This window comes from Salmo trutta, chromosome 14, assembly GCF_901001165.1.
Source record: "Salmo trutta chromosome 14, fSalTru1.1, whole genome shotgun sequence".
NCBI classification, from domain to species: domain Eukaryota; kingdom Metazoa; phylum Chordata; class Actinopteri; order Salmoniformes; family Salmonidae; genus Salmo; species Salmo trutta.
Window position 1 is genome coordinate 81,368,472 of NC_042970.1, and position 24,283 is coordinate 81,392,754.

The 24,283-nt window shown below is 46.5% G+C and overlaps 2 protein-coding genes across 2 annotated transcripts in view; both read right to left on the reverse strand.

Annotated features, from left to right (window-relative positions):
• Positions 1–422: 422 nt before the first annotated feature.
• On the reverse strand, positions 423–18,081 carry LOC115147622 (far upstream element-binding protein 2). The gene is made up of 20 exons (XM_029689900.1): positions 17,804–18,081; positions 16,493–16,595; positions 16,283–16,342; positions 16,149–16,185; positions 15,951–16,009; positions 15,778–15,861; positions 15,222–15,279; positions 14,801–14,972; positions 13,953–14,051; positions 13,599–13,715; positions 13,035–13,143; positions 12,875–12,880; positions 12,494–12,499; positions 11,850–11,974; positions 6,230–6,535; positions 6,002–6,117; positions 1,931–2,025; positions 1,534–1,743; positions 1,103–1,275; positions 423–635 (listed from the first exon to the last, which is right to left on the reverse strand). Exons 1-20 carry the CDS (start codon positions 17,888–17,890, stop codon positions 627–629), a joined length of 2,031 nt encoding a protein of 676 aa, XP_029545760.1. The 5' UTR covers positions 17,891–18,081; the 3' UTR covers positions 423–626.
• Positions 18,082–21,477: 3,396 nt separating this feature from the next.
• LOC115147903 (DDB1- and CUL4-associated factor 15-like) overlaps positions 21,478–24,283 on the reverse strand; it is a 14,323-nt gene continuing 11,517 nt past the window's right edge. Inside the window, exons 7-9 of the mRNA XM_029690160.1 lie at positions 23,543–23,676; positions 22,991–23,216; positions 21,478–21,665 (exon numbers count right to left, since the gene is read on the reverse strand). Of these exons, the coding sequence (XP_029546020.1) occupies positions 21,478–21,665; positions 22,991–23,216; positions 23,543–23,676 (548 nt within the window). The remainder of the gene's footprint in view (positions 21,666–22,990; positions 23,217–23,542; positions 23,677–24,283) is intronic.

Below are 24,283 nucleotides of genomic sequence, written 5' to 3' on the forward strand. Positions count from 1 at the left end.
GGCGGGGTACTGGGATAAGAGGGCGGGGGGGGTACTGGGATAAGAGGGAGGGGTACTGGGATAAGAGGGAGGGGTACTGGGATAAGAGGGGGGGGGTACTGGATAAGAGGGAGGGGTACTGGATAAGAGGGAGGGGTACTGGGATAAGAGGGAGGGGTACTGGGATAAGAGGGAGGGTACTGGGATAAGAGGGAGGGGTACTGGGATAAGAGGGAGGGGTACTGGGATAAGAGGGAGGGGTACTGGGAATAAGAGGGAGGGGTACTGGGATAAGAGGGAGGGGTACTGGGATAAGAGGGGGGGGTACTGGGATAAGAGGGAGGGGTACTGGGATAAGAGGGAGGGGTACTGGGATAAGAGGGAGGGGTACTGGGATAAGAGGGAGGGGTACTGGGATAAGAGGGAGGGGTACTGGGATAAGAGGGAGGGGTACTGGGAGTGTATTTGAGGGAGGGAATTAAGGTTTTGCTTCCGTCAAAACCAGACATTTTTTGAATTACGACTTAAACCCAGAAGAAAACATTTAAAAAGTCCAGAGAGCTGGATGGGATGTGTCTGCTGCTGCAGTGAAGAGACAGTCCTCCCGGTCCATGCGTCTGACAGGCTGGAGACTGGCTGGATTTGGTTCACTGGGCCTGGGATAGAGAGAATGAGAGTGTAGAGAAGGTAAAGTATCTGGGAACACTGGACAGTTTTCTATGAAATGTGTGACCTGTTGTCCTGGCTGAGTGGTGGGTGTGACCTGTTGTCCTGGCTGAGTGGTGGGTGTGACCTGTTGTCCTGGCTGAGTGGTGGGTGTTACCTGTTGTCCTGGCTGAGTGGTGGGTGTGTGCGTGTGTTACCTGTTGTCCTGGCTGAGTGGTGGGTGTGACCTGTTGTCCTGGCTGAGTGGTGGGTGTGTGCGTGTGTGACCTGTTGTCCTGGCTGAGTGGTGGGTGTGACCTGTTGTCCTGGCTGAGTGGTGGGTGTGACCTGTTGTCCTGGCTGAGTGGTGGGTGTTACCTGTTGTCCTGGCTGAGTGGTGGGTGTTACCTGTTGTCCTGGCTGAGTGGTGGGTGTTACCTGTTGTCCTGGCTGAGTGGTGGGTGTGTGCGTGTGTTACCTGTTGTCCTTGCTGAGGGGTGGCAGCCTGTCCCGGAGCCCCTCCAGGGCCGTAGAAGGCCGCCTGCTGCCTGTAGTACTCAGCCCAGGCTGCACTGTAGTCCTGCTGTCCGCCGGCTCCTCCCCCAGCTACAGCTGCAGCCGGCGCCGCTGCAGCACCTCCACCGGGCTGGGCTGAGGAGAGAGAGGGAGGGAAAGTGGAGCAGACTAAGATCAACAACTTGGACAAGAAAATAGTATTTGTTGATCACAATTCTGTTGTATAGCAATAAATCTGACGACATCTTCTGGATGAAAAGTGTCCATTAAAAGGTGGCATGTATAAGGATTCTACACAGTGTGAAGGCCTTTCAGTCCTTTTCTAGTATAGGACATGTCACTGTAAAGTCAATATAACCATGGCGATGATCATAACCATGGCGATGATCTTACCCATGCCCATCTTCTTGTAATACTCCTCCCAGGCCTTGGTGTAGTCTGGCTGGCCTCCAGGGGTCTGGGCTGCCTGGGAGGGGTCTGCCTGGACTGGGGCGGCTGCTGGGGCGTTGGGGGCCTGGCCCGGCATGGCTCCCCCTGGCTGCTGCTGGTAGTACTGCGCATAGTAGGCTGCCCACGCAGCATTGGGGTCTGCCGCTGCCTTATCTGGGAGGGGAAAGATTAGAGAAAGAGGGTTGAAAGGGAGTGAGAGGGTAAGGTAAAAGGGAGGAGAGGAAACGAGAAGGTAAGAGTAAAGAGTGTTGGACAGGCCAGGGAAAAATTGATTGACCAGAGAGGGAAAGTGCCTGATGGAAAGTTCCAGACCAGTCAATATAAAGCTGTGTCTACTCACTGGGGTCGTGTGGCCCTCCAGGGGCCTGCCACTGCTGGAAGGTGTTGCCCCAGCCCTGAGGGGCCCCATAACCATGACCACCTGGGGGGCCGCCACTGGAGAGAGAGTGGAGAACAATGAGACACTTAATGTCTTTCTAAGTCAAACACACCAAAACGCATGATACCCATTGGCTTTAACTTTAAGGTATAGGGGGCAGTATTTTTGATTTCGGATGAAAAGCGTGCCCAGAGTAAACTGCCTAATACTCGGGCCCAGAGTCAAATATTTGCATATTATTGGTAGATTTGGATAGAAAACACTGAAGTTTCTAAAACTGTTTGAATGATGTCTGAGTATAATACAACTCATATGGCAGACAAAAACCTGAGAAGAATCCAACCAGGAAGTGGGAAATCTGATGCTTGTAGTCTTTTCAAGTCATTGCCTATCTAACACAGTGACTTAGGGTTCATTTTGCACTTCCTAAGGCTTCCACTAGATGTCAGTCTTTAGAACCTTGTTTCAGGCTTTTGCAGTGAACAGAGAGCGAACAAGAAGGCCGGGAAGTTGGTGACTCAGAAAATGTCATGAGTTCATTGGCGCGCGTTCACATGAAGAGGTAGCTGTGTTCCATATAACGTTTTTCAAGACATTGGAATCGTCCAGTTGGAATATTATTTAAGTTATGTTAAAAAGGCCCTAAAGATTGATGCTATACAACATTTGACATGTTTCTACGAACGTAAATAGAACTGACTTTGACTTGAAATTATCGGCGAACTTCCTACATTTGGAGTAGCTTACTGAACGCGCAAACAACAAGAAGGTATTTGGACATAAATTATGGACTTAGTCGAACAAAACAACATTTATTGTGGACCTGGGATTCCTGGAAGTGCCTTCTGATGAAGATCAAAGGTACCGTAATTTCCGGAGTATTGAGCGCACCTGAATATAAGCCGCACCCACTGAATTAAAAAATGTTTTTTATTTTGAACATTAATAAGCCGCACATGTCTATAAGCATCAGGTGCCTACCGGTACATTGAAACAAATTAACTTTACACAGGCTTTAACGAAACACGGCTTGTAACAAAAATAAATAGGCTTTAACGAAACACGGCTTGTAACAAAAAATAAAAAATTAGCAGTAAGCTTTAGTTGTCTTTTTGCACTGAGTCAATTCCTCACGCTGCTGTTTCCAACGTCTGATCATCGACTCATTAAGACCAAGCTCCCGTGCAGCAGCTCTATTTCCTTTTCCAACAGCCAGATCAATCGCCTTCAACTTGAAAGCTGCATCATATGCATTTCGCCGTGTCTTTGCCATGATGAGAATGACAAAATGACTACCGTAATCAGAATGATGGGAAGTTTGAGAGCGCTCGATTTAATCTAAACAGTAAACAAAAAAGTTGTTTGACCTTAACCCGTTCGGCAATTTCATTGGTCTAATGAAAGCGTCATGCCGTCAAACTGAGCACGTCACAGAATGTGTTTTTTGGGGGAAAAAATTTGAAAGCGGGAAAAATCCATATATTAGCCGCGTCATTGTTTAAGCCGCGAGGTTCAAAGCTGGGAAAAACGTTGCGGCTTATAGTCCGGAAATTATGGTAAGTGAATATTTATAATGCTATTTATGATTTTAGATGACTCCCAAATGGCGGGTATCTGTATTGCCTGTTGTTGTTTTCTGAGCACCGTACTCAGATTATTGCAGTGTGCTTTCCCCGTGAAGCTTTTTTGAAATCTGACACAGCGGTTGCAATAAGGAGATGTTTATCTATAATTCTTTAAATAACAGTTTAATATTTTATCAACGTTTATGATGAGTATTTTTGTAAATTGATGTGCACATTCACCGGCAGTTTTGGTGGGAATACATTTTCTGAACATCACGCGCCAAATGCTGTTTTTGGATATAAATATGAACTTTATCAAGCAAAACATACATGTATTGTATAACATGAAGTCCTATGAGTGCCATCTGATGAAGATCAAAGGTTAGTGAATATTTTAGCTGTACTTTTGGTTTTTGTGATGCATGTCCTTGCTTGGAAAATGGCTGTGTGGTTTTTCTTGTGAAGTTTATGTTTTAACATAATCAAATTTTATGCTTTCGCCGTAAAGCCTTTTTGAAAATCGGACAATGTGGTTAGATTAACAAGAAGTTTATCTTTAAAATGGTGTAAAATAGTTGATTGTTTGAGAAAATGAAATTGAGATTTTTGCTGTTTTGTATTTGGCGCCATGCTATTTCATTGGCTGTTGAATAGTGTGTCCCGCAGGTGGGACGGTCACGTCCCACCTAGCCCATAGAAGTTAACATGTTAGGGCTAGGGGGCAGTATTTACACGGCCGGATAAAAAAAACGTACCCGATTTAATCTGGTTACTACTCCTGCCCAGTAACTAGAATATGCATATAATTATTGGCTTTGGATAGAAAACACCCTAAAGTTTCTAAAACTGTTTGAATGGTGTCTGTGAGTATAACAGAACTCATATGGCAGGCAAAAACCTGAGAAGATTTCATGCAGGAAGTGGCCTGTCTGACAAGGTGTCGTTCTTCTTGTCTCTGTTTATTGAAGAGTGAGGATCTTAGCTGTAACGTGACACTTCCTACAGCTCCCATAGGCTCTCAGAGCCCGGGAAAAAGCTGAACGATATCAAGGCAGCCCCAGGCTGAAACACATTATCGCCTTTGCCAAGTGGCCGATCAGAGGACAAAGGGCTTAGGCGCGTGCCCGAGTCGACCCCATGCTGTATTTTCTTTTGTCCGTTTACTTAATTGCAGATTCCCGGTCGGAATATTATCGCTTTTTTACGAGAAAAATGGCATAAAAATTGATTTTAAACAGCGGTTGACATGCTTCGAAGTACGGTAATGAAATATTTAGAAATCTTTTGTCACAAAATGCGCCGTGCGCGTGACCCTTATTTACCATTCGGATAGTGTCTTGAACGCACGAACAAAACGCCGCTGTTGGAACATAACTATGGATTATTTGGGACCAAACCAACATTTGTCATTGAAGTAGAAGTCCTGGGAGTGCATTCTGACGAAGAACAGGAAAGGTAATCAAACTTTTCTAATAGTAAATCGGAGTTTGGTGAAGGCTAAACTTGCTGGGTGTCTAAATAGCTAGCCCTGTGATGCCGGGCGATGTACTTAGAATATTGCAAAATGTGCTTTCACCGAAAAGCTATTTTAAAATCGGACATAGCGAGTGCATAGAGGAGTTCTGTATATATAATTCTTAAAACAATTGTTATGTTTTTTGTGAACGTTTATCGTGAGTAATTTAGTAAATTCACCGGAAGTTTGCGGGGGTATGCTAGTTCTGAACGTCACATGCTAATGTAAAAAGCTGTTTTTTGATATAAATATGAACTTGATTGAACAAAACATGCATGTATTGTATAACATAATGTCCTAGGTGTGTCATCTGATGAAGATCAAAGGTTAGTGCTGCATTTAGCTGTCTTCTGGGTTTTTGTGACATATGCTAGCTTGAAAAATGGGTGTCTGATTATTTCTGGCTGGGTACTCTGCTGACATAATCTAATGTTTTGCTTTCGTTGTAAAGCCTTTTTGAAATCGGACAGTGTGGTTAGATTAACGAGAGTCTTGTCTTTAAATAGCTGTAAAATAGTCATATGTTTGAGAAATTGAAGTAATAGCATTTCTAAGGTATTTGAATATCGCGCCACAGGATTCAACTGGCTGTTACGTAGGTGGGACGATTTGGTGCCACCTACCCTAGAGAGGTTAACTAACATGTGGCCTTATTTCATTCAGAGGAAGAAATGTGAATAACATACAATGTACACATGACAGAAATGGTGAGCCAGAAAAATCCCTCAACAGCACAGGGGGATCAGAGCTGCTCACCACACTAACAATAGACCCCTTCTTTCTTTTATGTCATGGATGTATAACAAGCTGTAGCAATGCAAACTAGCACTAGCCTGGGACAGGGAAACTGGCCCTTTATGTCTAGTAGGTGCTGTATTTACTGTGTGTGTGTGGGGGGGGGGCAGCACTTTCAAGGTTGGGGTTGTAGGGGCACATGGTTGGTGTACTTACTGCGGGGGTCCTCCGGGGCCACCAGGCCCTGGGTTGTAAGGGTTGGGGTTGTAGGGGCCCATTGGACCAGCAGGACCAGGTCCACCAGGACCACCCCCTAGAGGACACAGAGGAGCCTAGAGGGGCAGAAGAGAAACCATTCATTCCATTTACAGTTTATGTGGGACTATTAAATGATACACTGGGTGTGTTTAAATGTGTGTTCAGGACTTATCCGTCCTCCCGTACCTCGATCTTGTCCTCTATGAGCTGCTTGGCATGATCTATCTGTTGAGGGGACCCCCTGATGATGAACAGTTTGAAGTTAGGGTCACCGTTGGGCGGCGGCTGACGCGAGATCTCCACGAAAGCCCCCGTCTGCTGGTTGATGGCTTTGACGTTCTCGCCACCCCGACCAATCACAAGGCCGCATTTGTGGGCGGGGATAGAGAAGGTGACCTCACCTCCCGGAGGACCACCCCAGTTGCCCTGGCCTCGCCCCCTGCCATGGCCACCCTGAGGCATCCCCCCCGTGCCAGGAGGACCTGGAGGACCCTGGAGAAGAGAGAGGGAGACACAGGTAAAGGCTTCCGCACGACTGCGCTCGCATACTACCTTTTAAAGACCGTCGCTTGAAAACCGCTAAAAAGTGCCAGTAGTACTATTTGGAGAGTCCGTAGCCAGTATACACTTCATCAAAATAGTCTGATATAAATCTAAGATAACTCAAAAAAATAGATCATTAAATGTACATTTTTGCAGAGGAGATCTGAGTTGCATCTAACCAAGATGTTTGGGGTGGTATTTTGCAAATACATTTTTTTTTTTGCACGAAAACACTTCATTGAAGAATCTCTACTGTTGACCAATGAAGGGACATAGATGTCAAACGCTGAACTTCAGCTTGCTCCGAGAAATTTTGGTGTGCAAACAGCCGAAAAATAAATACAATTCTGAACACCAAAACCGTCACAAAATGTCAAAAATACTGCACAAACTGTTCTTAACGGTTTCGGATGGGAAGCATGCCAATGCCTTAAGTTTGATTTTTAAAAACTGTCATTTTTATCCATCTGCCCAGGGACTAAAGCTGAAAACTTGCCAGCTGGCCAAATCTGGCACATTGACAGAAAATGTTGACGTCCCATCAAAGAAATGTATTAATAAATACAAAAATTCAAGGAAAAACTAAAGGGGGAATAGTGGAGACAATGTACAGTGGCTTGCACGAGTATTCACCCCCCTTGGCATTTTTCCTATTTTGTTGCCTTACAGCCTGGAATTAAAATGCATTTTTGGGGGGGTTTGTATCATTTGATTTACACCACATGCCTACCACTTTGAAGATGCAACATTTTGTGTTAAAAAAAACAAGAAATAAGACAAACTGAAAACTTGAGCGTGCATAACCATTCACCCCCCCAAGTCAATACTTTGTAGAGACACCTTTTGCAGCAATTACAGCTGCAAGTCTCTTTGGGAATGTCTCTAGAAGCTTGGCACATCTAGCCACTGGGATTTTTGCCCATTCTTCAAGGCAAAACTGCTCCAGCTCCTTCAAGTTGGATGGGTTCCACTGGTGTACCGCAATCTTTAAGTCATACCACAGATTCTCAATTGGATTGAGGTCTGGGCTTTGACTAGGCCATTCCAAGACATTTAAATGTTTCCCCTTAAACCACGACAGTGTTGCTTTAGCAGTACGCTTAGGGTCATTGTCCTGCTGGAAGGTGAACCTCCACCCAATCTCAAATCTCTGGAAGACTGAAACAGGTTTCCCTCAAGAATTTCCCTGTCTTTAGCACCATCCATCATTCCTTCAATTCTGACCAGTTTCCCAGTCCCTGCCGATGAAAAACATCCCCACAGCATGATGCTACCACCACGCTTCACTGTGGGGATGTGGTTCTCGGGGTGATGGGTTTGTGCCAGACAGCGTTTTCTTTGACGGCCAAAAAGCTTCATTTTAGTCTCATCTAACCAGAGTACCTTCTTCCATATATTTGGGGAGTCTCCCACATGCCTTTATTTTTTTCTTTAAGCAATGGCTTTTTTCTAGCCACTTCCGTAAAGCCCAGCTCTGTGGAGTGTACGGCTTAAAGTGGTCCTATGGACAGATACTCCAATCTCCGCTGTGGAGCTTTGCAGCTCCTTCAGGGTCCTCTTTGGTCTCTTTGTTGCCTCTGATTAATGCCCTTCTTGCCTGGTCTGAGTTTTGGTGGGCGGCCCTCTCTTGGGAGGTTTGTTGTGGTGCCACTTAAAAAAATATATAGAATTTTTTATTTGAATATCTGAAACATAAAATATACTTGCAGTGAAGCCGCTCAACAACTACATCACACCAGTCATCCAACTGACTCCCATTCAGAGCGACACAGAAGCATCCAGGGACAATGCCCTGCTCAAGGGCACATTGATAGATCTCCCACTAGGCCAAAAACGTGACCCCGAACCCTCCAAGATCCCCCACAGTTCCCCAATAGCTGTCCCTCAAGCATTCGAGACCCCTCCCAGTCCCACCCCAAGAAGACAGTTAATTCCATTCCCCATCACCAAGAAACCCCAATGCACCAACAACCAAGAGAATGAACTAAAGAGAAAAGGCACAAGAACAGCAAACAATTAAAAACTAAAAACAAAGGACAACTAAAATCCTAACAGCAATTCCAACTGTATATGTTTGTGTGCAAGTCTGGCACTATTACATGTATGTGTGTGTTCTTGTATGTGTTTATTTGAATGAGAGTGTATATGCATGTGTACAAACACCTGCACGGCATCAGCCTCAGGCAAACCGGCGTTAGTTGTAAAAACACTGCCACTTAGCGTCATTCAAATGTACTTTTTATTATGTTTTATTTTGACCTTTTTTTGTACTTTTATCTTTGACCATCATTCTCTCTCCCACACAGCAACTCCACTCCCACTTGTCTCCAATTCCACATCCCAACCCTCAGCCCATCCAATCCATCTCTGCTGGCCACCACCCACTTCGGGTTTCAACTCAACACATCTTTCAACTATGCTGTGATGTTTAACGTACAATTTCAGTCTAATTGAATAGAATCCACAGATTGCGAGTTGAAGACAAATACTTTTACTAAGAGTATTAGTAATTGACTGACCCAGTTTCTCCAGATCTAACAGTACTATTTCTAGGGTCAACTTAAGATCAATGTTATGCATTTTCAGCCATTGCTGAACCTGAGACCAGAAACAGGCTATCTGAGGGCAATACTTAAAAAGGTCTATTTATTCTGTATCCTCACAACAAAATCTGCAGAGCTTCGATGATTTTATGCCCCAAATATTCAACATTTTGTTGGTGGCAAGAATTCTATACAATAATTTTAGCTGAAAAGCACGAAGTCTTGAATCTTGAGCAGTTTTATATATATCAACTCATACCATGGAATCGGTACATCAAAAATCACTTCACAACTATTTTGCAACCTGCATGGCACAGTTGTCAACATCTTAGTCCTCAAATGAAACTGATATACTTTCCTATTTATGCTCTTTTTATTCCTCTGCCAGTTTTGATTCTTTATATTGGGCAGACAGACCAGTTCCATTCCTCCTCCCGCTGCCACCTCCATTTTTGGGGCAATGCTGTAATCAATTGGTTGTACTCTTGGATTGAGCAGACCTTCCCGTACAAATCTGATAACTCCACCATTCCGATTTACAATATAATTTAACCTGTTGGGGCTAGGGGGCAGTATTTGCACGGCCAGATAAAAAACATACCCGATTTAAACTGGTTACTACTCTTGCCCAGAAATGAGAATATGCATATAATTAGTAGATTTGGATAGAAAACACTAAAGTTTCTAAAACTGTTTGAATGGTGTCTGAGTATAACAGAACTCATATGGCAGGCCAAAACATGAGAAGATTCCATACAGGAAGTGCCCTGTCTGACAATTTGTTGTCCTTCTGTTGCATCGCTATCGAAAATACAGCATCTGTGCTGTAACGTGACATTTTTTAAGGCTTCCATTGGCTCTCAGAAGGCGCCAGAAAGTGGAATGGGGTGTCTGCTGTCTCTGGGCGAAGAACAGCAGGAGAGTTTGTAAGTGGTCAGCCTGGGGACAGTGAGACTGAGAGGCGCGTCCACGAGAATTCTCCATTTTTTTCTTTCAGCCTTTGAATGAATACAACGTCGCCCGGTTGGAAAATTATCGCTACTTTACAAGGAAAAATAGATTTTAAACAGCGTTTGACATGCTTCGAAGTATGGTAATGGAATATTGACATTTTTTTGTCACGAAATGCGCTCACGCGTCAACCTTCGGATAGTGACCTGAACGCACGAACAAAACAGAGCTATTTGAATATAACTATGGATTATTTGGAACCAAAACATTTGTTGTTGAAGTAGAAGTCCTGGGAGTGCATTCTGACGAAGAACAGCAAAGGTAATCCAATTTCTCTAATAGTAATTCTGAGTTTGGTGAGCCCCAAACTTGGTGGGTGTCAAAATAGCTAGCCGTGATGGCCGAGCTATGTACTGAGAATATTGCAAAATGTGCTTTCGCCGAAAAGCTATTTTAAAATCTGACATAGCGTTTGCATAAAATGATGTATTTTGTCAACGTTTATCGTGAGTAATTTAGTAAATTCACCAGAAGTTTTTGGTGTGTTTGCTAGTTCTGAACATCACATGCTAATGTAAAAAGCTGGTTTTTGATATAAATATTAACTTGATTGAACAAAACATGCATGTATTGTATAACATAATGTCCTAGGAGTGTCATCTGATGAAGATTGTCAAAGGTTAGTGCTGCATTTAGCTGTGGTTTTTGTGACATTATATGCTAGCTTGAAAAATGGCTGTGTGATTATTTTTGGCAAGGTACTCTCCTGACATAATCTAATGTTTTGCTTTCGCTGTAAAGCCTTTTTGAAATTGGACAATGTGGTTAGATTAACGAGAGTCTTGACTCTTTTACACCATTTTAAAGACATGTTTGAGAAAATGAAGTTATAGCATTTGAGGTATTTGTATTTCGCGCCACGAGATTCCACGGCCGCCCAGACAGGTTAAGAACAAATTAACCCTTTCAAACATCTTTCCCACAAATACAGCTGTTTTATCAACCATACTCTTTCCATGTTTTAATAATGGATTTTAATTGGTGCTCTGTAGGATGTTCAAAAGTTAGATTATTTTTTTTATAACCCAACCCTGATCTGCCACAACTTTGTCCCTGACCTGTTTGGAGAGCTCCTTGGTGCCACTTGCTTAGGGGTGTTGCAGACTCTGGGGCCTTTTAGAACACACACACACACACACACACACACACACACACACACACACACACACACACACACACACACACACACACACACACACACACACCATGTGACACTTAAAGTCTACCTGTGTGCATTATTTTAACAAATTCTGTGAGCTCTGAAGGTAATTAGTTGCACCAGATCTTATTTAGGGGCTCCATAGTAAAGGGGGTGAATACATATGTACGCACCACTTTCAATTGTTTTTTGTTTTTTTTAATTCTTTGAAACAAGTTACTTTTTTAATTTCACTTCAACAATTTGACTACTTTGTGTATGTCCATCACATGAAATCCAAATAAAAATCATTTAAATTCCAGGTTGCAATGCGACAAAATAGGAAAAATGCCATGGGTAGGTGAATACTTTTGCAAGGCACTGTAGACATTTCAGTTATGGCCTTCAATCTCTCCTCAAGACCAGAAAATCTCACCTGTCCATACCCCCCTGCACCATCTTATATTTAACTTGGTGCATCCCCCTGCCATCTAGTACCACTTCCCTTCACACCCCACAGGTACCCCCTGCAGCCTCCCATGTGTAAGCCTGTAGTGGGCAGTGGACGTACCCCCTGTCCTCCGTCCTCCCTGACTCTGATGCTCTGCAGCAGCTCGTTGATGATGGAGGCAGCGTGCTCACAGCGGTCTGGAGGACCCATGATGTGGGCTATCTTATCAGGACCTGCACCGTCATCTAGAGAGAGAGGGGAGGAGGGGGAAGGGAGAGCAGGGGTAGGGGAGGAAGAGTAGGGAAGGAGGCAGCGAGAGGGGAGAGAGCGATCGATAGACAACGAGAGAAAGATGGGGGGGAGCACAGATCGCGCGAAAGAAAGACAGATCGAGCGAAAGAGATGAGAAAGAGTCATCATAATGATCATTGTTTCAACCAAAAGAAGGTTCCAGTCAAAATGTTTCTTATATGGTCCTGTACCTTCATCTGACAGAGGTGGAAGGGAGTGAGGGGAGAGAGGGGAAGGGAGTGAGGGGGAAGGGAGTGAGGGAGAAAAAGAAGAAGAGTTACCATACTGTTCACAACACTCAGCTGAAGCAGGTTCAACACAGGAAGTTGCTACCTGGACTTGTCCCATAACAGATTGGCACCTCTAAGATGAGGTTTACTAACGTTTCCTTTCTGACCCGATAGAAACACTTAAATCTGCTGTGTGTGTGTGTAAGTGTGTGTGGTGTTTGAGTTTCATATACAGTCCTGTACCTTCATCTGACAGAGGGAGAGAGAGAGGGGGGGAGGGGACAAAGAAAAGAGGGAGAGTTACCATACTGATCACAACACTCAACTGAAGCAGGGTCAAAACGGGAAGGCGCTACCTGGACTTGTCCAATAAGAACAGACTAGTTTCCAGTTGCAAACCGTTTTGTTACGGGGGGGCCCTACTGAACACGCCCCTGGTTCGCTCCACAGTCAAGTGATTTATTTAAATGTTGTGGTACTAACACATAGCAGGAGGTCCGGGTTCAGTTTGTTTCTCCTGGACCCATGATCATGTGTAAAAACACTGCATGATAAAATACTAATGTTTCCTATGATAGAAATATTTTAAATCTGTTGTAGGTGTGGGACTTATACATCATGTACCTTCATCTGACAGAGAGGGGAGGAGGGGAGGGAGAGAGAACAAAAAGAGGGAGAGAGTTACCATAGTGATTATAACAACTGAAGCAGGGTTTAAGGGGGAGAATCAGGGTCTAGCTGAACAAGAACAGATGGTAGTTGACCCTAGCAGAAAGGGTGTGACCCTCACCTGGTTTGAACTGTATCCTAACTCCAGCGTCTGCCTGGATCTTCTTGATCATCTCTCCACTTCGACCAATCACAACTCCCACAGAGTGGCGGGGCACGGGCACCTGGCCAATGAAAAGACACCATAATGAGGAAGAGGCATCTGGCCAAACTGAAACACACGATACTGATGGGGCAAAGACCTTCAGAGTTCTAGCAGAGACTTGTTACTAAACGGAGCTGCAACGCCACAGTCATTCGACCGGCTGGAACTCTAGAACGTTTAATCATAGACTTAGAACGAGTAGAACAGTCATTCTCAATCAAGTCAATGATGCCAATGGCAGACGTTCTATTTAATGTTCTAGTCAATCTAATTCTATGGGTTTAACCCCTCAGGGCTGCATTTCCATCAGCGAAGTTGCTCCCTTCCCTGTGCCATTGTGTAAGGGAAGGGAACATGTGGAGTTTAACAGAGTGAAGCACCTGGGTGAGTTTGACCTCCACAGCTCAACAAATCCAGTCAGAGTTCCAACTAGAATCAAGTTGAATCCATCTCGTAAACAAAGATCCTACTCACATCCATGCCTCCTCCTCCACCACCTCCTCCCCCCATTTGGTTGCCAAAATTGTTTCTGTCTCCAAAGCCAGCGTGATCCCTCTCTCTCAGAATCTCATTCACCAGCTCCTTCGCTTGCTGCGAAGAGAGAGAAAGAGATATTGATCAAGTCAGCCAGTACTACCTGACAATATCAGAGACATAAACAGCCCCATATCCAGGTGCGCAGTACGGGCAGCAGGGGCGCGTGGTGTGCGCAGTACGGGCAGCAGGGGCGCGTGGTGTGCGCAGTACGGGCAGCAGGGGCGCGTGGTGTGCGCAGTACGGGCAGCAGGGGCGCGTGGTGTGCGCAGTACGGGCAGCAGGGGCGTTTACCTGTACTTTGTAGGGGTCTCCGATGATGCGCAGGGGTTTGTCCATGTTGGGTGGCTGGGAGCCATCTTGGATGAGAATCATCTTTACTCCAGCACGCTCCTACAGGGAACAGAGATATAGATATCTATACATCTATCAGACAAGCCTCCCCAGGTATAGTGTTGGTTTTCCTAGTACTTCCCTCCCATTATATTAGTAGCTGTGTTCTGAATCTTTCTCCTGTACAGATATTTGATGTACCAGTACACCCCCTGGACAGGACACTAGTCTATCTCCTGTTTCTGTAGGGTGAGGCTGCTTTCACCCCCTGGACAGGACACTAGTCTATCTCTTGTTTCTATAAGGTGAGACAGCTTGATGTACCAGTACACCCCCTGGACAGGATGCGGTTTCTATAAGGTAGCTTGATGTACCAGTACACCCCCTGGACAGGATGTGGTTTCTATAAGGTGAGACAGCTTGATGTACCAGTACACCCCCTGGACAGGATGTGGTTTCTATAAGGTGAGACAGCTTGATGTACCAGTACACCCCCTGGACAGGACACTGTTTCTATAAGGTGAGACAGCGTGATGTACCAGTACACCCCCTGGACAGGAGGCTTCAGCAATACAACTCCCCAATGTGTACCTGTAGTTGTTTGATGTTCTCTCCTCCCTTGTGTGTGGTCTAACCTGTAGTTTGATGTTCTCCCCTCCCTTGTGTGTGTGGTCTAACCTGTAGTTGTTTGATGTTCTCTCCTCCCTTGTGTGTGTGGTCTAACCTGTAGTTGTTTGATGGTCTCTCCTCCCTTGTGTGTGGTCTAACCTGTAGTTTGATGTTCTCCCCTCCCTTGTGTGTGGTCTAACCTGTAGTTGTTTGATGGTCTCTCCTCCCTTGCCGATGATTAGGCCGGCCTTGCCAGCTGGGATCATCATCTCCTGCATGGAGCCACTCTGCCCATTGGTCGACTCGTGGAAAGAGGAGGAAGGTGCACCCCGTCCCCGAGATACAATCTCATCCAGAAACATCTTGGCTTTCCTGAAGAGGGAGGAAAAGACAGAGACGGGGAGGGAGGTAAGTAGTTAGAAAGAGTTGTGTAATGATCAGATATACTTAACAGTGCCCAGAACTTTCCCAATTGAGATCTAACGACCAGGAAAAAACTACCGAACCCTAATCGTGCCAAACAGCTACAAGGGATACTTCCAAATGGCACCCTAGTCCTTATGTAGGGCACTACATTAGACCAGGGCCCTATGGGGACCTAGGCTTAGTGTAATGTCTTACGCGATGGCGTCAGGATTTCCTGTGAGGGAGACGCTCCTCTCTGGCATGCCACCACTGTCTGAAACACAAACAAAAACAAGTAAACATCAACAAGTAAACAACAAACATCTGTCTCACTGGCAGACTGCAAATGCATCCCAATTGGCACCCTATTTGTTACAAAGTGCACTAAGAGAGCCCTATGGGCCCTGGTCAAAAGTAGTGCACTATAAAGGCATATGCTACAGTCAAATGTAATTCTCTATTTTTGACCAGGGCGCTGGCCGAGAGTAGTGTCCTAAAAGGTCATTGCTCTTGTCCAAAGTAGTGCACTATATTTGCTGAAGGCCCTGGTCAAAAGCAGTGCCGTATAGTTTCATGTTTTAATGTCACGTGCACAAGGACAGCAAAATGCATTTGTTGCGAGCACTAAACCTAACAACGCAGTGCAATTCTATCAGTCTAATAATGGCTATCAATGGCTATCGCTCCAAGGTAGTGCACTATGTAGGGAATAGGGTGCCATCTGGGCTGCGTGCTGAGATAGTAGAGGTAGTATATAAAGAGAGGTGAGCACCTAGTTGCTCACCTGGAGCGATCTGGACCTTGCAGCCTGAGTCCTGCTGGATCTTGTTGATCTGCTCGCCCCCTCGACCAATGACTGCGGAGAAACAAGCCGTGAGGTCATTTTATCGTAGTATGTGTGAACAGGTTCTCTGTGAGCCCAAGCGATACTGTGTGTGTACTCACTGAGTCCGACCATGCCGTCTGGCACTCTGTACTCCTCTGTCATAGTGGAGGGTCTGACACTGAAGAGAAAAGAGGGAGAAAGGAGAGAAAGGAGGAATGAATGCTTATCCTTCATAACAAGCCCAAAACACCTGGGAATCAAACACTGCAAAATATACAAGACAGCTAAAAAGGAAAAAAATGGCCTTCTATTAATACCTTTGCTGAGACAGGGCAGCGAGCTGAGCTCCGATAGCTACAGGGAAGAGTAATGGATTACCAACCAATAGAACGCAACTGATGAATGTGTGAGGATAGGCAGAGACAAGAGATTGTCTGTTAGGTATACGTACACAAAGCAGTGGCTGAGTCTCTGTCCCCCTGGGAAGACATCTTCTTGGCATCTGGTTGGTCTGATAAAACAGGAAAAACATGAACCTCAATACCACCCTGAAGTAAGGCTCCAGAAACATGATCCTCAGTGTGTACATAGTGTGTGTGCTCCTCCGTGTGTATTACTCCATGTGTGTGTTGGTCCCTGTGCCTCTGTGTTGCCCTCCTACCTCCATCCTCCAGAGAACGTTTCAGTGTTTGGAACGGGAAGCCCTCTCCTCCTCCTCCATTGTTACTTGGAGGTCCGGCATCTCCTCCGATCTTAGCTGCAATCTAGGGAACACACACAGCATGAGGTATACGGCCAAGACTTGGGTAAAACAGGTATCCCATTCAAAAGCATTGTGTGAGCTCCTAGGGAGAATGAAGTCGGCCCAAGATACTGATATATGGACCGTTTTGTATAATCTTCCCCGGGTTTGGATCTGGTAACCTGATCCCAGATCTGTAGCTGCCCAAGTATATCACCTCAACACAAACCATGTACCCTCCCGCATCCCTTTATTACACAATAGCTGGGTTGCATCCCAAACAGCACTCTATATTCCCTATAATGGACTACTTTGACCAGAGTCCTGTGGTGCCATTTGAGAAGCAGCCCTAGACCCGGTAGTTATGTTCTACACCCGGGGTTAGTTCAGGTAGCCGCCAGACTGGGATAAGAGGATCTCGTCTGGAGATACTGGCCTAATTCGTATCAGACATGTCGGCAGTAGCTAACGTTAACACTAGCTAGAGCGTGTTTGTGTCCCACTAGCTATGCAAGTTAGCTATTCTGAAACACTGGCCGACAAATTTGACTGTTTTGGAAAAGTTTGCATCGCAGGTTCTATGTGGAAACGTCTACCTCATTAGCTAACGTTATTTAACTAGCTAGCTACTACCTTAAGTTAATGATGGTCTGCTGACGCTAGCTAGTTACCAAACTTAAGGCTAACGCTAGCTACGTTAAATGATTGATGACTAACTAGTTAACTACTCACTAAATGGTAGGTCTACTGGAATATAAATTGAGGGCTTTTCGTGATCACCAACATTAGTTAGCTTGCTATCCAGGCACCTAACAGTAACGTTGGTGTTTGCTAACGAGGTACGTTACCGATTGCTAGCGTGTTTTAGGCTTGTTGGCTAGCTAGAACAAGGAAAGCATCGCCACGCACGCCGAGAACACTATTAGCTAACCTAACCAGCTAACGGTAACACTCTAGCTAGCGTAAACCTTGTGGTGCTACCGAACTCAAACGTTTAACATTAGCTAATATTAAAAACAAATCCACACATGCGTACACCAACATGAGGTTCAATTCTAGGTTTTTCGCGTTTTGATTTCACCCACACACCAAGCCGGTCGGTCCCATCGATTCGAGTAACCCATCGACGGCCTCGTTGCAAGCTAGCTAGTTAGCCTAGCATCGTAGCTAGCGCACACAACAGACTGGCTTCAGTGCCCCAGTCTCGCTAGATCCTTGCTCCGACCTTACCTGTCTGGCTCGCTGCACGGCGTCCGCGAAAGCATCTTTTTTGCCTCCAGCGCCCGCTCCGGCCCCGGGTGAGCCGTAGTCCGACATGCTGCTTGCTCTCTTGGGGAAATACACAGACACACACGGGGGGTTTGGACAGGTAGTTAGGCCGAGCAGAGTTGCGCAGAAGCGGGAAGATGAGAAAGGCGAAGTGCGGGGAGGGCGCAGAAGGTGGGCATCAAACCTTCTAGCAGTCTTCCCTCCTAAAGTAACCAATCGGTGATTGCGAAGGAGGCGGCGAAGAATACAGACACAAATCTTACTGGTTTACTGACTCGAAAGTAGGTCCTATTGACCAGGGCAGGGGGATTCTTGATTGACAGTTCAACTTCGACCAATCATCTGTAGGCGATTTTTGAAGAGCCAATCGGAGTTTGAAGAATGGTCAAGTTGACCAATGTGCTTACAGAAACAACCTTAAATTATTGATTGACGTTTGTAACCATCAATAACCATTTGGGGGCAACAATGAGCTATTTCAGCTCGTAAAACACTCACCATCAACCTTGCATGATCTCAAAAGTCGAAACACAGATAAAAGCAACAAAGCGGAAACTTTGAGTTAGTTTTTGGTACCTTTGCTATAAATATTAGCTTGGTCCGAGATCTGTTGTTATGTTGCCTTCTCCATTGTCAAGCCAAACAGCATGACAATTCCATAAGGAGTTGGCAAGAGAGCTGAATCAGACTAGCACCCAGGCTAACAACATTTAGCCATGTCATTTAAATATTAGTGGCCTAGCTACTTATGTTAGCTAATAAACATACCACTGCCCAATTTGGTATCCCAAATGGAACCCTATTCCCCATATAGTGCACACATTTTGACCAGAGGAATGGTCAAGTAGTGTACTATATAGGGGGAATGGTCTCTGGGCTAAAGTAGATAACTATATATTTTGTGGCCCCGAGTGGCGCAGCGGTCTTAGGCACTGAATCTCAGTGCTAGAGGTGTCACTACAGACCCTGGTTCAATCCTGGGCTGTGTCACAACCGGCTGTGATCAGGAGTCCCATAGGCCACAATTGGCCTGCGTTGTCCGGGTTAGTGGAGGGTTTGGCCGGGGTAGGCCGTCACTGTAAAAACATAATTTGTTCTTAACTGACAATAAAAAAATAAAAAAAATATAGGGGGAATGATCTCTGGTCTAAAGTAGTGCACTATATAGGTAATATCGGGCTATTTGGGACATAACAATAATATCACAATATATATTTTCATACATAATGACACCACACAAACAGCAACTTCAAACTACCAGTACTTTTCTTCTGATGAAAGCTCACCATAGCATTACTTTAGATCAAGGCTCTCTTGTGCTTGGTATATGTCCCCCATTCACAATACTCAGAACAGAACCCCCGATTCACAATACTCAGAACCCACCAACTAGTAGGCTGCACAAATGGCACCCTATTCCCCATATAGTGCACTACTTTTTAGTGCACCGAATAGGGAGTAGGGTGCTATTTGGGCCGCATCCATAGGCTTCAACTCATAAATCACCTCACAAGTTATAATCATGAACATATTGAAGTCATTGGTCTCATATTGAAGTCATTGTACTCATATTGAAGTCATTGGTCTCATATCGAAGTCATTGGAATCATATTAAAGTCATTGGACCCATATTGAAGTCATTGGTCTCATATTGAAGTCATTGGTCTCATATTGAAGTCATTGGTCTCATATTGAAGTCATTGGAATCATATTAAAGTCATTGGACCCATATTGAAGTCATTGGTCTCATATTGAAGTCATTGGTCTCATATTGAAGTCATTGGACTCATATTGAAGTCATTGGTCTCATATTGAAGTCATTGGTCTCATATTGAAGTCATTGGAATCATATTGAAGTCATTGGAATCATATTGAAGTCATTGGTCTCATATTGAAGTCATTGGTCTCATATTGAAGTCATTGGAATCATATTGAAGTCATTGGAATCATATTGAAGTCATTGGTCTCATATTGAAGTCATTGGTCTCTTATTGAAGTCATTGGTCTCATATTGAAGTCATTTGTCTCATATTGAAGTCATTGGTGTCATATTGAAGTCCTTGTTATGATAAAACCTCATACACATATACCCACTAAATAAATACACGGTAGTAATATGGAAGTTATACAGAAGGGGGAAAAATAACACAATCTTGGCAGTTTGGTTGATTTGGCATTCTGGAGTTTTATAATACTTTGTGTGAGACAAAAATCCCACATACTCGCTGTTCACACACACACACTGACACACTGTGTTCTATTGGCTTGCATCTATTAGCTGTGTTCTATTGGTTTTAGCACTTGATTAAACCATGCATCTCTAACTATTTACATACTCTTGATAAAACTCTTGATAAAACTCTTTGTTGAAACTTACCACAGTAACTGGGATTCAGAAAAAACTCAAGTTTCAATATAGGGTTGCAAAATCCAGTATTTTTCCCCCAAATTCCCAGGTTTTCTAAAACAGGGTTGGAGGATTATGGATTTTGTGTTTATTTCTGTCTGATTCCAGAAACATTCCAACCAGGATTTCTGGAAAATCAGGGAATTTGGGGAAAGTTACTGAAATTTTGCAACCCTAAATACAGTACAAGGTTTAATGTGTTTGTTTCTTATCCGGCTGTCTAAAATGTCCTCACAGCATTATAATTTAGAATAATCTCGTAGGCAGAGGTTTATTTAAATCCTGTGTCCACAAGCACATCCCAATCCTTTCAGATCATCGAAAGCAAGTCTTCAACACCTCGTCTTCTCCTCTTCCTCATCCTCTTCTTCCACCTACGATGAGTCATGGGAGGTAGATTGCTACTGGTCCTTTTTTACTGTGAAAAGTTCTCAAGTCACCCTGGTTCCGATATGAAAAGTTCTAGAAGTCCTGGTGGTTCCAAGGTTCCAGTGGAGTATCACTTCCTACTTCAGGACCAACCAACCACACAACATGGAGATGGTGTCATCCTATCCCAGAGATTTCTCTATTCTCCACCTAAAGATTCACGGGGGAAAAAGTTATATTGTGATCCTTCTCTTGAGGTTTTGTCAGTAGTGAAATGGTAAAGGGTTTCGTTTTTGGTCAAAGTCTTGAAGCAGCGTTAGTTGTCAAACATGTCCTCACCCGTTGTTAATGCAGAGAGAGAAAAGCTCAACCCAGTAGAGAAGCTAGCCGGCTAGTTTTCAAACCCAGAAACACCTCCACATGCAGCACAGGCCATGTAAAACCTCACACGTGTTGTCATAGAAACCATGTTGACACTTGCAACCACAAAGCTTCCACACGGTTAGACATCACTTGGGTGCAGTACCTGAGATGTCGCTCTCTGTACTTTTATTCATTCCTCCCTTTCTCTCTCTCCCTCCTTTGTTCCCTCCCTCCGTCTCCTCTCACTGTGTCTTTAGGCATGGTCATGCAACAAGCCCATAGCTGCCACCCACATTGGTCTGTCTCGTCTCCATCCCTCTCTCTCTCTATCGCTCCTTCTCTCACCTCATTCTCTCCCCCACTCAAATGCATCTACGATCTCTCCCTCCCTCCTCACTCTCTCCCCCACTCCAGCATCTCTCTCCCTCCCTCTCTTTCTCTCCTTCTTTCACCTTCTTCTCTCCAAGGCATCTATGATATGTCTGTCCCTCCCCTCTCATCTGTATCTCTCCACCCCCAGGACTTTCCTCATGTGTTCATAGACTACGTAGGAGATGCTGACGGCAGGGATGACTTTCAGGAAGTTGGGGGCGATGCCGCGGTAGAGGCCGGCCACGCCCTCCTGGGTCACAATGTTCTGGAACAGACCTAGCATGGAGAGCTGAGGGCCGCCCTTCACAGAGGCTGGAGGAGGAGAGGAGGAAGAGGAGAGGGAGGAGGAGGGAGGGAGAGGAGGATAGGAGGAGGAGGAGGAGAGGATAGAGAGCGGATGCACACATGGGGAAAAGTGACAGGTAGATAAATGTAGTTTAATGTTACCCCCTCTCACACAGCCACAACCCTGCCCCCCTCTCCCCCTCTCACACACCCACACCCCTGCCCCCCACCTCCCCTCTCACACACCCACACCCCTGTCCCCCCACCACCCCTCTCACACAGCCACACCCCTGTCCCCCCACCTCCCCTCTCACACACCCACACCCCTGTCCCCCCACCTCCCCTCTCACACAGCCCCACCCCTGCCCCCCCACCTCCCCTCTCACACAGCCACACCCCTGCCCCCCCACCTCCCCTCTCACACAACCACACCCCCCACCTCCCCTCTCACACAGCCACACCCCTGCCCCCCCACCTCCCCTCTCACACACCCACACCCACACCCCCCACCTCCCCTCTCGCACAGCCACACCCCTGCCCCCCCCACCTCCCCTCTCACACACCCACACCCCTGTCCCCCACCTCCCCTCTCACACACCCACACCCCCCGCCTCCCCCTCTCACACAGCCACACCCCTGCCCCCCCACCTCCCCTCTCACACAGCCACACCCCTGTCCCCCCACCTCCCCTCTCACACAGCCACACCCCTGTCCCCCCACCTCCCCTCTCACACAGCCCCACCCCCACCCCTGCCCCCCCACCTCCCCTCTCGCACAGCCACACCCCTGCCCCCCCACCTCCCCTCTCACACACCCACACCCCCCACTGCCCCTCTCACACAGCCACACCCCTGCCCCCCCACCTCCCCTCTCACACACCCACACCCGCACCCCCAACCTCCCCTCTCACACAGCCACACCCCTGCCCCCCACCTCCCCTCTCACACAGCCACACCCCTGTCCCCCCACCTCCCCTCTCACACAGCCACACCCCTGCCCCCCCGCCTCCCCTCTCACACAGCCACACCCCTGTCCCCCCACCTCCCCTCTCACACAGCCACACCCCTGCCCCCCCACTTCCCCACCTCCCCTCTCACACACCCACACCCCTGTCCCCCCACCTCCCCTCTCACACAGCCACACCCCCCACCTCCCCTCTCACACAGCCACACCCCTGTCCCCCCACCTCCCCTCTCACACGCCACACCCCTGTCCCCCCACCTCCCCTCTCACACAGCCACACCCCTATCCCCCAACCTCCCCTCTCACACAGCCACACCCCTGCCCCCCCACCTCCCCTCTCACACAACCCCACCTCCCTCTCTCACACAGCCACACCCCTGCCCCCCCACCTCCCCTCTCACACAGCCACACCCCTGCCCCCCCACCTCCCCTCTCACACAGCCACACCCCTGCCCCCCCTGTCTCACCCTGTGCCTGCATGCGTGTCCTGACCAGAGCCAGAGGGTAACTGGCTAGTTGACCACAGGTACTGGACATGGTCCCACACCCCACCAACACGAAAACACCTGGGTCTGCTGAATCTGTGTGCCTCGCTAGCCACGCATTCTTCATAGTCTGGGAGAGAGGAAGTAGAGAGAAGGGAGAGAGAGAGAGGGGGAGAGAGAGGAGAGAGAGGGAGGGGAGAGAGAGGGTGAGAGAGAGGGGAGAGAGAGAGCAAAAGGGGAGAGAGAGGGGAGAGAGAGGGAGGAGAGAGAGAGAGAGAGAGAGAGAGGGAGGGGAGAGAGAGAGAGGGAGGGGAGAGAGAGAGAGGGTGAGAGAGAGCGAGGGGAGAGAGAGAGGGAGGGGAGAGAGAGGGTAAGAGAGAGAGAGACATTACAAACTACATTAGTGATGTAGTCCCCCCCCATACACACCCTCCCCCATTCCCCCCCCACACACACCTCGTAGACGGCGAGGTCAATGCCAGCGTAGGGTATGATGCCTATGATGTTGGGTACGTATCCTTTATAGAAGGCCATGATGCCCTCCCTGTGAAGGATCTGTCTGGCACAGTCTAACACACTGGTGTACTGGCCTGTCTTCCCCAGGGTCAGACGAGTCTTCAGGACCTGGGCGAGGGGAGGGAGGGAGGGTGGGAGGGAGGGAGGGAGGGGGGGGAGGGAGGGAGGGGGGGAGGGTGGGAGGGAGGGAGGGAGGGAGGGGGGAGGGTGGGAGGGAGGGAGGGAGGAGAGAGTTTGTTAATGCATGTGGGAGTAATAATGTTTTTCCACATCAGTGTATGTGTGTGTATACAAGTGTGTGAATGTGTGTATTTTTGAGTGTGTGTGTGTGTGCTGGAGTGCATGCGTAAATGTGTTTATTTTCGTGTGTATTTTACTGTGTGTGTACATTATTTTAGTGTGTGTGTGTGTGTGTATTGTAATGTGTGTGTGTGTATTTTAGTGTGTTTATGTGTATTTTAATGTGTGTGTTTATGTGTATTTTAATGTGTGTATTTTAGTGTGTGTATGTGTGTGTATTTTTGAGTGTGAGTGTGTATGTGAGTGTGTATGTGAGTGTGTATGTGAGTGTGTATGTGTGTGTATTTTTGAGTGTGAGTGTGTATGTGAGTGTGTGTGTGAGTGTGTGTGTGAGTGTGTATGTGAGTGTGTATGTGAGTGTGTATGTGAGTGTGTGTGTGG

Bases quoted from the DNA above. Each gene is read 5' to 3' on its own strand.
- LOC115147622 (XM_029689900.1), bottom strand. From the start codon at position 17,890: ATGTCGGACTACGGCTCACCCGGGGCCGGAGCGGGCGCTGGAGGCAAA. The intron at 16,010-16,148 runs GTATTAATAGAA...TTTTCTCTTCAG, and splicing joins GCTGCCCTGTCTCAGCAAAG to TGTCAGACCCTCCACTATGA. The intron at 1,276-1,533 runs GTAAGATCATCG...CTCTCTCCTCAG, and splicing joins TTACAAGAAGATGGGCATGG to CCCAGCCCGGTGGAGGTGCT.